Genomic DNA, 13,699 nt, shown 5'->3' on the forward strand with positions numbered 1-13,699 from the left:
AAATTCTAGACATCCACAGCATGGGCGTCGTAAAAAAGATCTATCAGGCAGCCCGCGCTCCACGCCTGTGTGGGACTACTGTCCGAACAGAACGAACCATTCTCGTTCGTAAGCTCGGTCAACCCAGCCCATGGCGTCTTTTCGATCTCGTGTCTGCAGCCCTCCATTCTCGCCGCGAGCTGCTGGAGCATCTCGACGCGCCCGGCCTTGGTCTTTCTCCGCTTCGAGTCGAAGGTCAACATCGCACGGAGGAAGTAGCCGAGAGGCCAGAGCCACTCGGGACCTTGGTGGTAGTTGCGGCCCTTGGCGGTGGCGTAGTCATCGTTGTCGAGGGAGTTGATGTAGTTCGGGCGGTAGTTTTGGTCGGACGGGTCCAGCGTGGCGATTCCCAGGGGTTTCCGAAGGACTTCGTCGGCGATCTCGAGGCAGCCAAGGGCGTGATCGGGGTCGAAGATATCCGGTGCCACAGCCATGGCGATCGCGTAATTCGGCCTGCGGATGAAGTTAAATGACGAGTCTTCGAATACGATCATGCGAGGGAAAATACCTGAGTTGGTAGTCCTCATAGACCCTGACTCCGCCAAACAAGTCCTTGTAAATGCCTCGGCGGTTGACAGTGTTAGCCTTGATGACATACTTGCTATCGTCCTTAGGATCTTTCGGAATGTAGTAGCAGCGCTCAAAGTTGTCCTTGATGAGGCCTGCCCATGACTCGAAGGTGATCTCCTTGCCATCACTCTTCTTGACCGAGCTCCACTTGTACTTCTTCTCCTTGTTGAGTGCCGCGACCCACTTCAGGGTGCTGTAAAGCAGACCAGTGATCTCAATTGCGGCACCATCTCTCGGGGTTCCTACAAATTGTAAGTTTCCGAGCAGCGAAATACAAATCAAAAGCAGGAAAACTGACCTGGGTGACCTTTGGATCCCGCCTTGTCGCTCTCACCCATCTTGTCCATCCATGTACCGCAGTTCCACTCATTGCCACCACTGACGAAGCCGGTTTCCCAGCTCGGCTGAACGTTGACCCAGAATCCTTCATCCTTCATCTGCATATCCAGGTTGGGCCCGGCATTTGCCTCTTTGTAGTTGAAGCCCAATGCGTGTGCCTGTAGTGACTCCTGGATAATCTCCTCGACGGTGCTCTCCTTGGAGTAAGCTCTGGGGTCCTCGACGGGAAACCACGTGTCGTCACTCGGCAGGAAACGACGCTTGACCTTCTCCTGGAGGATCTTGTGGCCGTCGGGAGCCATCGTGGTGTAGTCCTGGATTGCCTGGAGGAAGAACCAGATAGAGTCTCTGGCATTGTACCTCGGAGTCTTGCCGGCACCCAAGAGGTTTGGGATCATGCCATGTTTGAGGACGGAGGCAAAGGCTAGGATGTGCTCCTTCGCATCGTCGAATCGGCCGACGGCGAGACACAGACCACGAAGGGAAATGAAGACATCACGTCCCCAGCAGCGAGCCCATTCGACAGCAAAGTGGGGAAGACCAGCGGCCATGGAAGGAACCTCCTTGGTCGGCCAGAGTGAACCAGATTTGGTGATACTACCACAGTTAGTAAGTAATCAATCCACATTGAATCCAACAGACGTACCCAGTCATTTGAATGCTGCACAATGCTAGTGACTTTAAGAATTGAGTGCCTCCCTGAACTTGTTCACCGAACAACTTCATGGCGTGCTCGACTGCGGCAGTGTATGCAGTCTGCAAGACCAAGGAGAAGTATCGGGGAACAAGGAAACTAGGAATCTCCTTGATCTTGGCGAATCGTTCCTTCAGCCACTTGGTAGGTCCTTCTAGGCCCTTGTGTCCGCGCTCTATCAGTCGCTCCAGGCGTCCCACGGTCCAGTCGAGTGCCCACATGCCATCACGGAGATGTTGACAAAGGGGGTGTCCGAGATCGTTGTTCTTGATGATCTCTCTGACAACAGACCACCATCCTTGAAGACCGGCGTAGACTAGTCGTCCGTGGCCTGGAATATCATACACGCCGTTCTTGCCATCGGAAGTGTCTCGCTCTTCTGGGTCGCAGCGATAGAGGAGGAAGTTCAGGTCGACCAAGCTCACCGATTTGAACGCCTCTTCGGCCCCGCTGACCGAGAAAGAATCCAACTCGTCCCCTTTCTCGAAACCTTCTACCCAGGTCTCAAACAGCGCGATACTTCCAGGCGGGAAGTGGTCGAGGATGGTGATGATCGAACTGTCATCGACTTCCTCGATCCTCGGGGTTTCCATCTTGATGAGCTCCGCCGGCAATCCTCGTAGAGTGGTGGGGTCTGCTCTGACTTTCTTTATCATCTCCGGGGTGCCGTCAACCGTCAGACCCCAGGTACCAAGAGATTTGACCTTGGTCCTTGGGATCTTCACCGGGTTGAAGTTTCCTCGGTCAGTTCCAGGTCCGAAAGCACAGTGAGCGATCAAAAAGTATCCGCGGTGTGTCTTTGGATGTACTCGGTGCATGGTGATGTAGTCGCCCTCGTGGTGAACGTGCATCTCCGTGTAGCCTTCCTTGCCCATTTTGCTGTGTATCCTGTTCATGATCGATTTCACACTAGCGATGCCAGCCGTGCTTCCCTCGAGTTGCTTTGGCGGTATCTCGTAGTTCCGGGTCTCGTGGACAAGATCGATAAGGTGGGGGTATATCTCGTCGAATCCTTGGACAGAGCCCACCGCACAGTCGCACATAGCCGCAAGAGCGCCGTTAGGCAGGGTGTCTTCGGGGGTCCGCTTCTGGGTAGGCACCTCGTTGTCGTGGGTGCAATCCATAAACAGCGCGTTGATCGGGGATCCAGCGACGGTTGTGACGATTTCGTCTCCGGATCGGGTTGCGAATTCCTGCTCCATACTCCCAATCGGCTTTCCTCCGTGTCTGTGCAGGAGTCTGGAGAGTTCGCCCGGACCCCAGGCAACCATCGCCTCACGCACGAGACTGCTCAGACCGAGCCTTTCGAGGAAGACCTTGTCCTTGCGCTCATCACCAGTGAACAACTCTGCAACCGTGTAGAGGTCCGGCCGTTCGCGCCTTGCAATATCCAGCATGTACTCACCAACTTGGAGGGGTGTGGAGTGACAATTGTCGATTCGGAAACCATGGAAGATCTGGGCCATCAGCTTTGTGTATTTGGCCATGAAGTCCCACAGGTACGGTGAGTCTTCGGGCTTGTCTCCGTAGCGCAGCTTGACACAATCGCCCCATGTGATGACTTCCCGTCGCAGGTACGACCTGTGTTTCTCGGAGGCAAAGTCGGAGGTGTTGTCCCACAACCAACCATTGTTGGCCAATGCCAAACTCTTCGGATCGTGCTTCTTCGTTATCTCGTTGAGTGGGAGGCGAGTAAAGGCGGTTTCAATCAATGGGCTCTCCTCCGTGATTACGCCCATTTTCGGACCGTGGTCAGCAACTCGCGTGTAATCGATTCTGTTGTATAGCTGCTCTTGGGCTTCCGCAATGTCGGTATCGTATTCCTTGTAGAATGGGAGGTTGATCTCATCGAGGATAGACTTGAGCTCCTTCCGGGGGACGAGGACCGAGCCGATGTCCTTATCTGCCGAAGGTGCGCCGTGTTCGATGTGAAGGAGAGCAGCACCAATATCTGGATCGACGGTCTTCCGGAATCTCTCACCCAACCGGTCTCCTCCAATCAGGCCGTGCTCCGTGAGAAATACCGCTTTTGCCTGCAGCGAAATGCCCTTGGTATATCCGAGGGCCGTCACCTTCTCCACGGCAGCTTCGGGTCCCTGAGACTCCCACCTCTGCATGATCGCCTCGAGGTTCGCATCCACATCAATGATATAGAACTGCCAAAGCTTCACCTGGGCAATGACGTGGATTTTGATGCCGTCCATCACCTTCAAAAGGTCCTCCACGGTCTTCAGCTCGGTAGGATAGCCCAGCCCGGCTAGATTCTTGCTGAACTCAAGCAACGCTTCATCGAACTGGTACGCTGCCTCGAGCCACGGCGCCGTAAGTCGGTTATACCCGGCTTCGGGATGATGCTGTAGCCACTCCGAATTGTGTGCAGTGTGGTTCCACACAACGTCCGTGAGACTCAGGATGCCGTGCTCTTTCTCCATCTTAGTCACCATAGCTCTGACTTCCTTCTCACCGCCGGGGAAGGCAACCGGATCGAAGTTGGTCTGGTTGAATAAGCTGAAGGGGGAATTTGAAGCTCCGCGCTCCATCAGAGGAGTAAAGTGCACCATGTTGTATCCCTTCTCGGCAATGTACTTCATGTAGGCATCCCACTGCTTGACCGGGCCGAGGAACTTGGACAGCACGGAGTAAACCGTGAGTGCATTAAGCTCAAGGTTCTTGCCGTTGATGGCCAGACTCGGGGAGACGGTGACATAATAGGCTTCGGTCCGCGTGGGTTTCGGTGGCTCGACATCCGCCTTAGTGGTAAACGGTAGCAGCGGCGTATACGATATATAGTAGCAGTACGTTCCCGGCTTTGAGATAGGGATGTCGATGTGTAGGACGCGTCCAAATGAAGGCGTGAGTCTACAGCGGAACACACATCAGCATTCGTTCGGGAAAACAGCAATCTATAGCAAGCACTACAGACACCGCATCTTCCTGGCGCCAAGAGCGGGGGGTACCAACGGAAGTGCTTGGAACTTCTCTCTCTCGAATGCCTCATTGCCCTTTGGGACATTGATCCACAGCTTTCCTTCACGGCAGATGGAACTCGCTCCCTGGATCGCGAAACGGAGCGTGTAGGGCGTGGACGGGGAGGGGAGGTTGATGTAACCTTGCCCGCCAACGTCCGGAGCTCCAGCATCGTTGAGATTGAGCAAGTAGACGACGGGAGGGCCGGTGACCGAGGACGACATTGCTGAGGTCGGCGATGGAGGGAATGTGTGTGAGAGGGATGGAGGATTGACGAATGGCGAGACAAGCAAAGTGGTTATTCTCGCACTGGCCCTATCTCTATACCTCGTCCACACTGACTGCGTGAGGGAGACTGATGGAGGAGGAAGAGGAAGATGAAAAGGAGGAAGCGGACGAGGAGAGATGATGAGGGGTAGAGGGGCAACCAGAGATTGAAATGGCCTGGTCCGGTTCAGGATGAGGGGCATAACGACGCACGTCGGCCACACCCATGATATGCACACGTAGACGTAATCTAATTGATAGTGTGTTTGATGGCCGGAGAGGGGCACAGGTGCGTTGTTTCAGTAGCCAGAAGATGTACAGCCTCGATGGAATCGACGAGCGCGAGTGGGGAGGGCGGGCATTGTCTGCTGTCACTGGCCAATACGTCATGGCGATATAGCCTGAAGCTTGAGCAGTTAACGAGTCTGGGCAGCCGATAGGCCACGACCGACGAATTCTTCAGACAAGCTCTGTGCGCGGAAAAACAAAGCGCGGGGGGGTTCATGTGGACTCAGAGGTAGCCGACCCTAACCCCCATGAAACGAACGTGGGAAACGAGCCGGACATGCAAACGAACGAAACTATGTTCAGCGTCTAGGGGGGATTGAGCGAAGTGCAATGGCCTGAACCTGGTCCATGTGCAGGTGGGCAATCGATCGGTCAATCATTGCATTCGGGATGCCGAGCCCCATGGTGCTCCGGGTGTTTACCCCGCGGCCCGTGCCCCGCTTTGAAGCTTGAGCTCCCTCCCCTCCATCATCGTCCACTCATCCCTCCAGCCCTCCAAAATTTCCCATTCATGCTCGTGCACACTGCCCGATATCTACGGCATCAACAGACACTCCTTGAAGGAGGCTCAAGGTGCCGTTGATACCGCTGCTGCCGTTGCTGTCACTCATTGCGATACCTATTCGTTCGATCTTTGCCTCTCTAGAAAACCCAGCTTCGTCTCAGTGTCATCACCCTCCGTGTGCACGTCTTCCAGTCCTTCTTCCGAGGAGCGGGAAATGCTGTCCGCCCAAGGTTCGCTTTTCAGTCTTCACGTGGGTGCACGTGCCGGCCCCGGCACCATGGTCTCGGCTTCGCCATCCACTTCCCCGGCAAGCCAAATCCCAGCCGCACTGATCCGTCATACTGTCCGGTATCTGGATTTCAAGCATGTATTGAAAGCCCGTGGCGTATCCAAGGCATGGAATGATGCCGTACAAGCCGTGAGGCCACTGAGGTTTCCGGCGGTGTACCACTTGCCCGCAGAGCTCGTGCAGCAGATCTTAGCGTTGGTATCTCCCGCAGACTTCAACAATGCACGTCGGACTTGCAGGGCGTGGTACGTTTCGTCACTGAGCGCTCCTCTCCTTCGGAACCAGCTCGAAACTATCGGGTTCTGCAAGACGGATCCGGGCATCAGCGACTCGAAGAATCCCGTCTATCTATCCATGCGGCTATTCCGAGAGTGTAGTCTTGGGGCTGATGGGTCTGGAAAGTGTGACCTCCGGAACGTGGCGGTACTCGATCTCTCGGAAACGGTGACTGCGTCGACGAGCCACTTCACCGTTTCGATGTGCAGCTCTCATGTGCTCCTCTGCGATGGCTGTGTAGTACATGTATACCGTCTGCAGCCCAATAGCCGGGAGTTCATCGAGTTCGCGACAACCATCATTTGCCCTCGGAGGGTTATCGCCGTGAGCATGGACACGAGCAGTGGGCGCTATTCTGTTACAGTTCTCTTGGTGAGCGGTTCGACTTTTCCCTAGGGAGTGGAGCTGATTTTTACCTGTTGTGGGTAGGATGACCGGATGGGACTAGTCCATGACATCGTGGAGCAAGAGGCCAAATACACTTATTCAAATCTGTGTAGTGAAGAGGACCCTCCCCAGAGTGTGGCGATATGTCCCCAGCGGCGATGTGTGGCCTTTGGGTGTCAAGGCGGAATCGAGCTTCACTGTAAGAGTCCATGGCCGCCGCATCCCCGTTGCGCCCGTGAATAGCTGACTCTTGCATAAAATATCTAGGGGTTGATGCACTTACTGGCCAGGACTTGAATCGGTGGTTTCCATTGACGGCACCCACCGACTTCCTCTACTTCCTTCCGCCGCGACATGGGATCGACTCCACAAAGAAACTCAGATTGATATCCAGTGCTGCCCATCCGGAGGAGATCAATCCACTCGCTAGGCGGTTTGGAGTCCATAGGACTTCGATTGCATACTGGGGGACAACTTGGGAGCCGAGGATCGGACAGAGCGACCATTTTCAGGCGGTGCCGCTGAGTGATGGGTATCATATCCTGTTCACCGATCCCGTGACTGGATCTTTATGTCTAGGTAGTGATGCACCATCAGGGTAGGCGTCCCGTCCTCCCATTTCGATACATGTTGCTGAGTGCGGGTTGATAGAGGTCCGACCAAGTTGTTGAGGAAAATATGGCTCATTCCGCCCGAGTGGCCCGACGAAGGCAAACAAGAAGCGGATTTTGAAGCATCCGAGGAGGATGAGGAAGGTGAACAGGGCCTTGCAACATTATTGGACAACTTGGACTGTGAACCCGAGCAGGTCCGGGCCAGTGTCTACGCCTCTGGTGCAGACCTCCGATACGGCGTGCGTATTGCTGCCGGCTACAACGACCGCGTGATATTCTTCTCCGTTTCGCCCGATGTATTCCATAGCATGGCCGATAGAAGCGCCAATAGGGGCGGAGGGGTGGCAAGTAGAGACCTCAACGATCAGTCTGGGAATTCCGTCGTCGTCTTTGGATGCTACATTGGTACTGTTCCGGGTCTGGTTGACCTTGCGGTGGACAGTGGGCCCTCGATAACAGTCTATGCGTTTTCTTCCCGGGGCACGGTGGATGTCTATGGACTGGGGCCAGTGATTGGTGAACAGGGCTTGAAAAGGAGAACTTCTGGTGTTGAAGCCGCGTTCCCTCGGGCGAGGACATCCATAAGTGAATTGATGCCCGATCACGGACACTCAAGTGATGATGGGCTGGGTTATCATGGGGGTGATGGGAGTTTGAGCGAGATATGGGATGAGAAGCAGCCCTGGGTGAGTAGGGATGGATTGGAGTGTGAAGTTGTCGTGTAAAGATTGCAGGTTTGTGTTGAGTACTGGTTGCCAGAGCTTTATGGTCTCTGTGGATTCATTGGCCAGTTATTGTTACGAGGTTGCCTTTGCGAACTCACGGTCTGTAATCGGAAGACAGGTTTTGGTAGTCTCTACTAGTGCCAATCAGCCTTCGTGATAGTAATAGCTTCGATACAATTCCTCAGGCTAGTTCGCGGATGTCGCCTCTCGTCTCTTACATGTGATTAGATTCCACTCCCGGCAGCTCTCGTTGGTTTACAGTGCGACATCGTATTATTTTCGCCCACCCCGAATACGAGTCCTCCGCTCCCGAACACTCACTCGTCCGACTAACTTATCCTATCTATTGCGCTCCCTGGCGTGAGCGACGTGCGAGAAAGTCGGAAAGCTTCTGTTTGCTGGTTGTTTAGCATTCGGCCGTGAGATGTCATGAAGTAGAGTAAGCTCCATAGCTCCGGCTGCGGGACAGGGTGTGAGACAGTCAGCACCACGACAACCGCGGGTTTAGGTACCGCCCGGCTCTCAGCGAGATCCTTTTGGCCCGGAGATCCAGAGCTAGCAAGGCAACACGAGCTCGTTGAGAGCCGTGGGACAGAGGAAGAAGCAAAGCTTGGCGGAATTGACTCATGCATTGGACGAGGGCGTGGAGTTTATTAAGCCCCAGGAATTCCACTTCTCCTCCCTCCTCCCAACAGACAGCCGACAGCATCAATTCTTTCTTCTCCTTCTTCAGGGCATCAAGCTTCACTACATTTCCCATACCTGCTTTGTTAATCCTCCCTCTTCACTACAGACATGACTGTAAGTTCCCAATGCTCAATGCTAGCCCTTGTGCTACGTCACTGCCCCTCCATCCCACCTTTGGGGGCCGGCGGGGCAGTGGCGCGGCAAAAACTCTTGGATCGCATCCACCAGAGTACTAATGTGGAATTTACATAGACCTACTACATCGAGAACAAGACCGTCGGTGACCGGACCGCCTCCGAAGACTTGAGGGGTACAGCATTTCACCCCACAGCATCATTCTCAAGTCAATGACTGACTGATTGATCCACAGTCCACGGCTACAACCCTCTCACCCCGCCGAACCTCCTCCAACATGAAGTCCCCCAGACGGAGAAGTCCAAAGTGACGGTCCTCAAGGCGCGCGATGACGCCGTCTCGATCCTGCACGGCAAAGATCCGCTCAATCGTCTCCTCGTCGTCGTCGGCCCGTGCTCCCTCCACGACACCGAAGCGGCAATGGACTACGCCAAGCGCTTGATAGCGCTCAAGACGAAATACCAGGACGACCTGCTGATCGTGATGCGTGCCTACCTCGAAAAGCCCCGCACAACCGTCGGCTGGAAGGGCCTCATCAACGACCCCGATATCGACGGGAGCTTCAAGATCAACAAGGGACTGAAGGTGTCGAGGCAGCTGTTTGTCGACCTCACGGATCTCGGCATGCCGCTGGCGAGTGAGATGCTGGATACTATCAGCCCGCAGTTTTTGGCGGATTGCTTGAGTATTGGTGCGATTGGCGCGAGGACTACCGAGAGCCAGCTGCATAGAGAGCTGGCGAGTGGACTGTCGTTCCCTGTGGGATTCAAGAATGGAACCGACGGGACGCTCGGTGTGGCGGTTGATGCTATTGGAGCGTAGGTTCCCTTTTTCTGGTTGTGGCATGCAAGTGCTGACAATGTGTAGTGCCTCGCACCCCCACCACTTCCTGTCGGTGACGAAGCCTGGTGTCGTCGCCATTGTCGGAACCGCCGGAAACGAGGATTGCTTCATCATCCTGCGTGGAGGAAAGGCGGGCACCAACTACGACGCGGACTCGATCAAGGCAGCAAAGGAGACCTTGCGCAAGTCGAAGACTCAGGACCGTCTCATGGTTGACTGCTCTCACGGTATTCCCAATCCTTCCAATAGCAAAACGAGACGTGCTAACGAGGAAACAGGCAACTCCAGCAAGGACCATAGGAACCAGCCCAAGGTCGCCGCGAACGTCGCCGAGCAGATCGCCAACGGCGAGGAGAACATCATGGGCGTGATGATCGAGTCGCACATCAACGAAGGCAACCAGAAGGTCCCCGTCGAGGGCAAGAGCGCGCTCAAGTATGGTGTCAGCATCACTGATGCATGCATCAACTTCGAGGATACTGAGGCCGTCATTGAGAACCTCGCTGCTGCTGTGCGCAAGCGCAGGGAATCCAAGGGTACGGCGAAGCTCAACGGGTCCGAATAGAGGGCTCGCTGATTACATAGGGGCCATCAATTTCTTTTCTACGGTTAGAGTCGGGGTCAAGGCTATTTGCGGGATATCTCTTTTTTTGTATGGCTGTCATCTCTGTCTGGGCTGGGCTGGGTTTCTATCGTGGGTTTGACTAGAATATGATGGTGATGGTACACGCTGGGTAATACATTGCAAGTGCGATATGATGCGCACCTTTCGTTCCTACCTACCACAGGTGATCCATGATCAGTAAACCAGATGCGCCAAACAGACCCTCGGTAATGCAGCCCACCAGTTTGTGCATCTCCGTGGAGCCACCTGCTATAGGTACTCGAGCCCCACCTCCCCCTTCCCTCTCCTCCATACAGTACTCCAACCGCAACCATGGCCCAACTCCAACAACACTACCCGTGGACGCAAACGCCACTCATCGTATCGGCGCCCATGCGCACCGTCTCAGGCGCCGCGCTCACCGCGGCGGTCAGCAACGCCGGCGGCCTCGGCTTTTTCGGTGCTGGGTACAGTCTCAGCGACTCTGCGGTACTCTCGGACCTATCCACGCTGCCCACACGCCTCTCCCCCGGCGCCTCCTACGGCCTCGGCTTCCTGGTATTCCGCAGCGACCTCCGCGACGCGCTCTCGCTGACCACGCTCCACCGCCCCGCCGCAGTCTGGTTCTTTGCGCCCGCGGACGCCGCCCAGCTGCACGAGTGGCTGTGCGCGTTCCGCGCGCTGGACACCCGCGTGTGGGTGCAGGTGTCGTCGGTGCGCGAGGCGGAGCAGGTGCTGTGTGGGCAAGGCGGCGGCGTCGTGAGCGTGCTAGTTGCGCAGGGCGCGGCGGACGCAGGCGGCCATGGTAAGGTATGCGGCGGGAGTGTGATCGCCCTTGTGCCCGAGGTCGTGGATTTGTTGGCGGAGAAGGGGAGGACCGATGTGGCTGTCGTCGCTGCTGGGGGCGTGGTCGACGGCAGGGGCGTGGCCGCCGTGTTGGCGCTGGGGGCGGGGGCCGCCGTGCTGGGCACCAGGTTTGTCGCGTGTGAGGAGAGCGAGGCGAGTCGGGGCTTTCGGGAGTTGGTCGTTGGCTCGGCCGATGGCGGGGTTGGGACAGTTAGGTTCTTCTTCCCCCTCTCCATCTCCCCCGACCCCAACCCCGAGCACCACCCCCGGCTGACTGAAAACTGGTAGAACGCGCCTCTACGACAACCTCCGGGGCACGGGCTTCTGGCCGGCAGAATACGGCGGGCGCGCGATCATCAACGAGTCGTTCCGGGATGCGGAGAAGGGTGTAGCTGAGGACAAGAACGCGGAGTTGTACGCGCAGGCTGTGACGAGGAATGATTTTACGAGGTTGACGGCGTTTGCGTAGGTCTCCCCCCCCCACTAACTATGATTCGCGGTAACGAGCATGGAGTTGAACGTCGAGTAGCGGTACCGGCGTCGGGCTGGTGAAAGAGGTGCTGCCCGCGGCATCGATCGTGGAGAACCTGAGGACGCAGGCGAGGGAAGTTTTGAGGCAGCAAGCGGTCGAGCTGGGGCTTTTGTGAGCGTGGGGGAAGTCAGGCGTAGCGCGTGTCCTCCCGCATACATAACCGTGGACGGCTGGTGATAGGGTGAGATGCGGGATGCGGGATGCAAGACATGCGCTACTATGTAATAGTACTCTACCTACATCAGGTGCATTTCTACTAGTAGATGAGTATATGTGAATTCCTTATGAATAACCTTCGCCTCTCTTGGGATGGAATAAACAGCTAGAAAAGCAACGTGAACACACTCCCTCCCTTGCGCAATCACAACTCGCTCTTCCCCTTCCCTTTCCCCTTCCCCTTCTTCGCTTGATCCATCTCCTTCCTCCTCTCAGCCACACTCCCCTCCAACCTCAGCTTAAGCTCCTGATTCCATCCCATCATGAACAACACCTCGATCCACACAAACAGCGGCGCGAGAAACAGCGCCTGCGAAAGATTATCGAGGAGGGCAGGGGCCCTCTTCTCAAAGACGCCATGTCCCACAAACTGCAGAAGCCAGCTGACGACCTGGACCGCCGCAGCGTACATATTGAACCTGTCGATATGACCGACGCAGTAGCTCCCGACGAGGGACTGCACGAGCACGTACGGCGCCAGCAGCGTACCCGGGATCGGCGCGAGGAGGATGTACCCCAAGCCGTAGACGGCGGCGGTGACAGTGCTGAGGTTGGCGTATTCAGACGGGACCAGCGGCAGTGGCAGGGAGACGTTCGCTCCCAGAGACATCATCGTGAACATCAGCACTGGCACAAACACGATGTGGATGTAGATGTTGGTCGGGTGTGCGTGGTAGCTGCCGTACTGTAGCACGGAAGGGTCAGTATCCGTGCGTGTGCGGAGGGGAGGGGTGCACGCCGGGGTGCTAGGTACGAACGAAGGTGAGGTGCTTCTCCAGGCCCAGGAAGGCCATGTTTGCTGCGGTGTTCGGTCTCGGTCTCGGTGACGATGTTGGTGCTCGGGCGTGACGTGACGTGAGGTTAGAGTTGATTCGCAACGTTAACTGTCAAACGGAACAAGGCGAGATGAGAGCGAGAGGGTCCGGGGAAACTTAGGGGAGTAAGGGGAGAATATGGAGATCATATACTACCTATCCGATCTTCCGGAAGCGATCCGGGGGGCTGGACCATCACATGCCTGTTCGGCCGTTGATCTGCTCCTACTCTACACCACCTGATGTTCTTCACCGGTATGGCTGGCACGACCGTTTTGTATTATTGTTTAATCATCAGTGCATTCGGCCTTTAGGTGGATCATGTCATCACGGATGTGACGGGTTTCCGTAAGGCGGTATTTCATGCCTGGCTGCGAGTCCGGAATGTGATACCTGAGTGTCTAATACGAGCCCACGGCCGCAAATATGTAAGTTCAGTAGGTAAGACTTCAAGCAGAACCCAGCCCAGCCATACGGAAGTCACCTTCCAGGATGTCCTCCGATGTACGTAGGACTATGCATGAAATCGCATCTCAAACATCGACAGTCTTCATTCATTTGCATGTTCCATATCACATCCCATCCGTACCCATGGCATTCATTCACAGCCAATACGTTACATACCGGTATCCTTTCCATCTCCCATCTTCCCATCTCCCTCCACTTCCCCCTCCCCCTCCCCCAATCACCTCCGCCTTCTCCACCGCGATATCTACCGCGCACACACCTCACAGTTGACAAACTCAGGAAATAGAAGAAAAGAAAACACTTGAAAAGAAAAATAAACAAAAAAACAAATCCCAATCGCCGTTTTCCGCTCTAACACAACACAAGTGAAAGAAACACAAACATAAACAGAAAGAGAAGTAGGAAAACACACAAGAAGGAAAAAAGCGAATAATATACACGTCTCTTTTCTTCCCCCCTTCCACCCCGCCAAGCCCTCTCTCTCTCTCTTCTCTCCATTTTCATCTCCATCTCCACCTCTCGTTCGTACAGTACAGGGAAAAAACCGCCAATTTTTTGTTTGCCACTCCCGCGATATTAAAGGTCGGAAGGAA

At 55.4% G+C, this 13,699-nt stretch overlaps 5 protein-coding genes across 5 annotated transcripts; 3 read left to right on the plus strand and 2 right to left on the minus strand.

Annotated features, from left to right (window-relative positions):
• Positions 1 to 5: 5 nt before the first annotated feature.
• On the minus strand, positions 6 to 4,833 carry BZA05DRAFT_331363 (uncharacterized protein; the record flags this gene model as incomplete). Its single annotated transcript, XM_051480587.1, has 5 exons — positions 6 to 492; positions 548 to 851; positions 908 to 1,545; positions 1,595 to 4,501; positions 4,604 to 4,833. 5 exons carry the CDS (start codon positions 4,831 to 4,833, stop codon positions 6 to 8), a joined length of 4,566 nt encoding a protein of 1,521 aa, XP_051343631.1.
• Positions 4,834 to 6,672: 1,839 nt separating this feature from the next.
• Positions 6,673 to 7,960, plus strand: BZA05DRAFT_331627 (uncharacterized protein; the record flags this gene model as incomplete). Its single annotated transcript, XM_051480598.1, has 3 exons — positions 6,673 to 6,820; positions 6,889 to 7,219; positions 7,273 to 7,960. The coding sequence occupies 3 exons, from the start codon at positions 6,673 to 6,675 to the stop codon at positions 7,958 to 7,960; spliced, it is 1,167 nt and encodes a 388-aa protein (XP_051343632.1).
• A 479-nt stretch (positions 7,961 to 8,439) lies between these two features.
• BZA05DRAFT_433291 (3-deoxy-7-phosphoheptulonate synthase) lies at positions 8,440 to 10,190 on the plus strand (the record flags this gene model as incomplete). Its single annotated transcript, XM_051486257.1, has 4 exons — positions 8,440 to 8,761; positions 8,900 to 8,957; positions 9,018 to 9,600; positions 9,650 to 10,190. The coding sequence occupies exons 1-4, from the start codon at positions 8,756 to 8,758 to the stop codon at positions 10,188 to 10,190; spliced, it is 1,188 nt and encodes a 395-aa protein (XP_051343633.1). The 5' UTR covers positions 8,440 to 8,755.
• A 363-nt stretch (positions 10,191 to 10,553) lies between these two features.
• BZA05DRAFT_456552 (uncharacterized protein) lies at positions 10,554 to 11,867 on the plus strand. Its single transcript, XM_051487560.1, has 3 exons — positions 10,554 to 11,290; positions 11,364 to 11,540; positions 11,605 to 11,867. The coding sequence occupies exons 1-3, from the start codon at positions 10,563 to 10,565 to the stop codon at positions 11,720 to 11,722; spliced, it is 1,023 nt and encodes a 340-aa protein (XP_051343634.1). The 5' UTR covers positions 10,554 to 10,562; the 3' UTR covers positions 11,723 to 11,867.
• On the minus strand, positions 11,867 to 12,791 carry BZA05DRAFT_108966 (uncharacterized protein). The gene is made up of 2 exons (XM_051478552.1): positions 12,582 to 12,791; positions 11,867 to 12,508 (listed from the first exon to the last, which is right to left on the minus strand). The coding sequence occupies exons 1-2, from the start codon at positions 12,615 to 12,617 to the stop codon at positions 11,969 to 11,971; spliced, it is 576 nt and encodes a 191-aa protein (XP_051343635.1). The 5' UTR covers positions 12,618 to 12,791; the 3' UTR covers positions 11,867 to 11,968.
• Positions 12,792 to 13,699: the final 908 nt, after the last annotated feature.

This window comes from Tricharina praecox, assembly GCF_024521635.1.
Source record: "Tricharina praecox strain CBS 144465 chromosome Unknown BZA05scaffold_2, whole genome shotgun sequence".
In the NCBI taxonomy this organism is placed as follows: domain Eukaryota; kingdom Fungi; phylum Ascomycota; class Pezizomycetes; order Pezizales; family Pyronemataceae; genus Tricharina; species Tricharina praecox.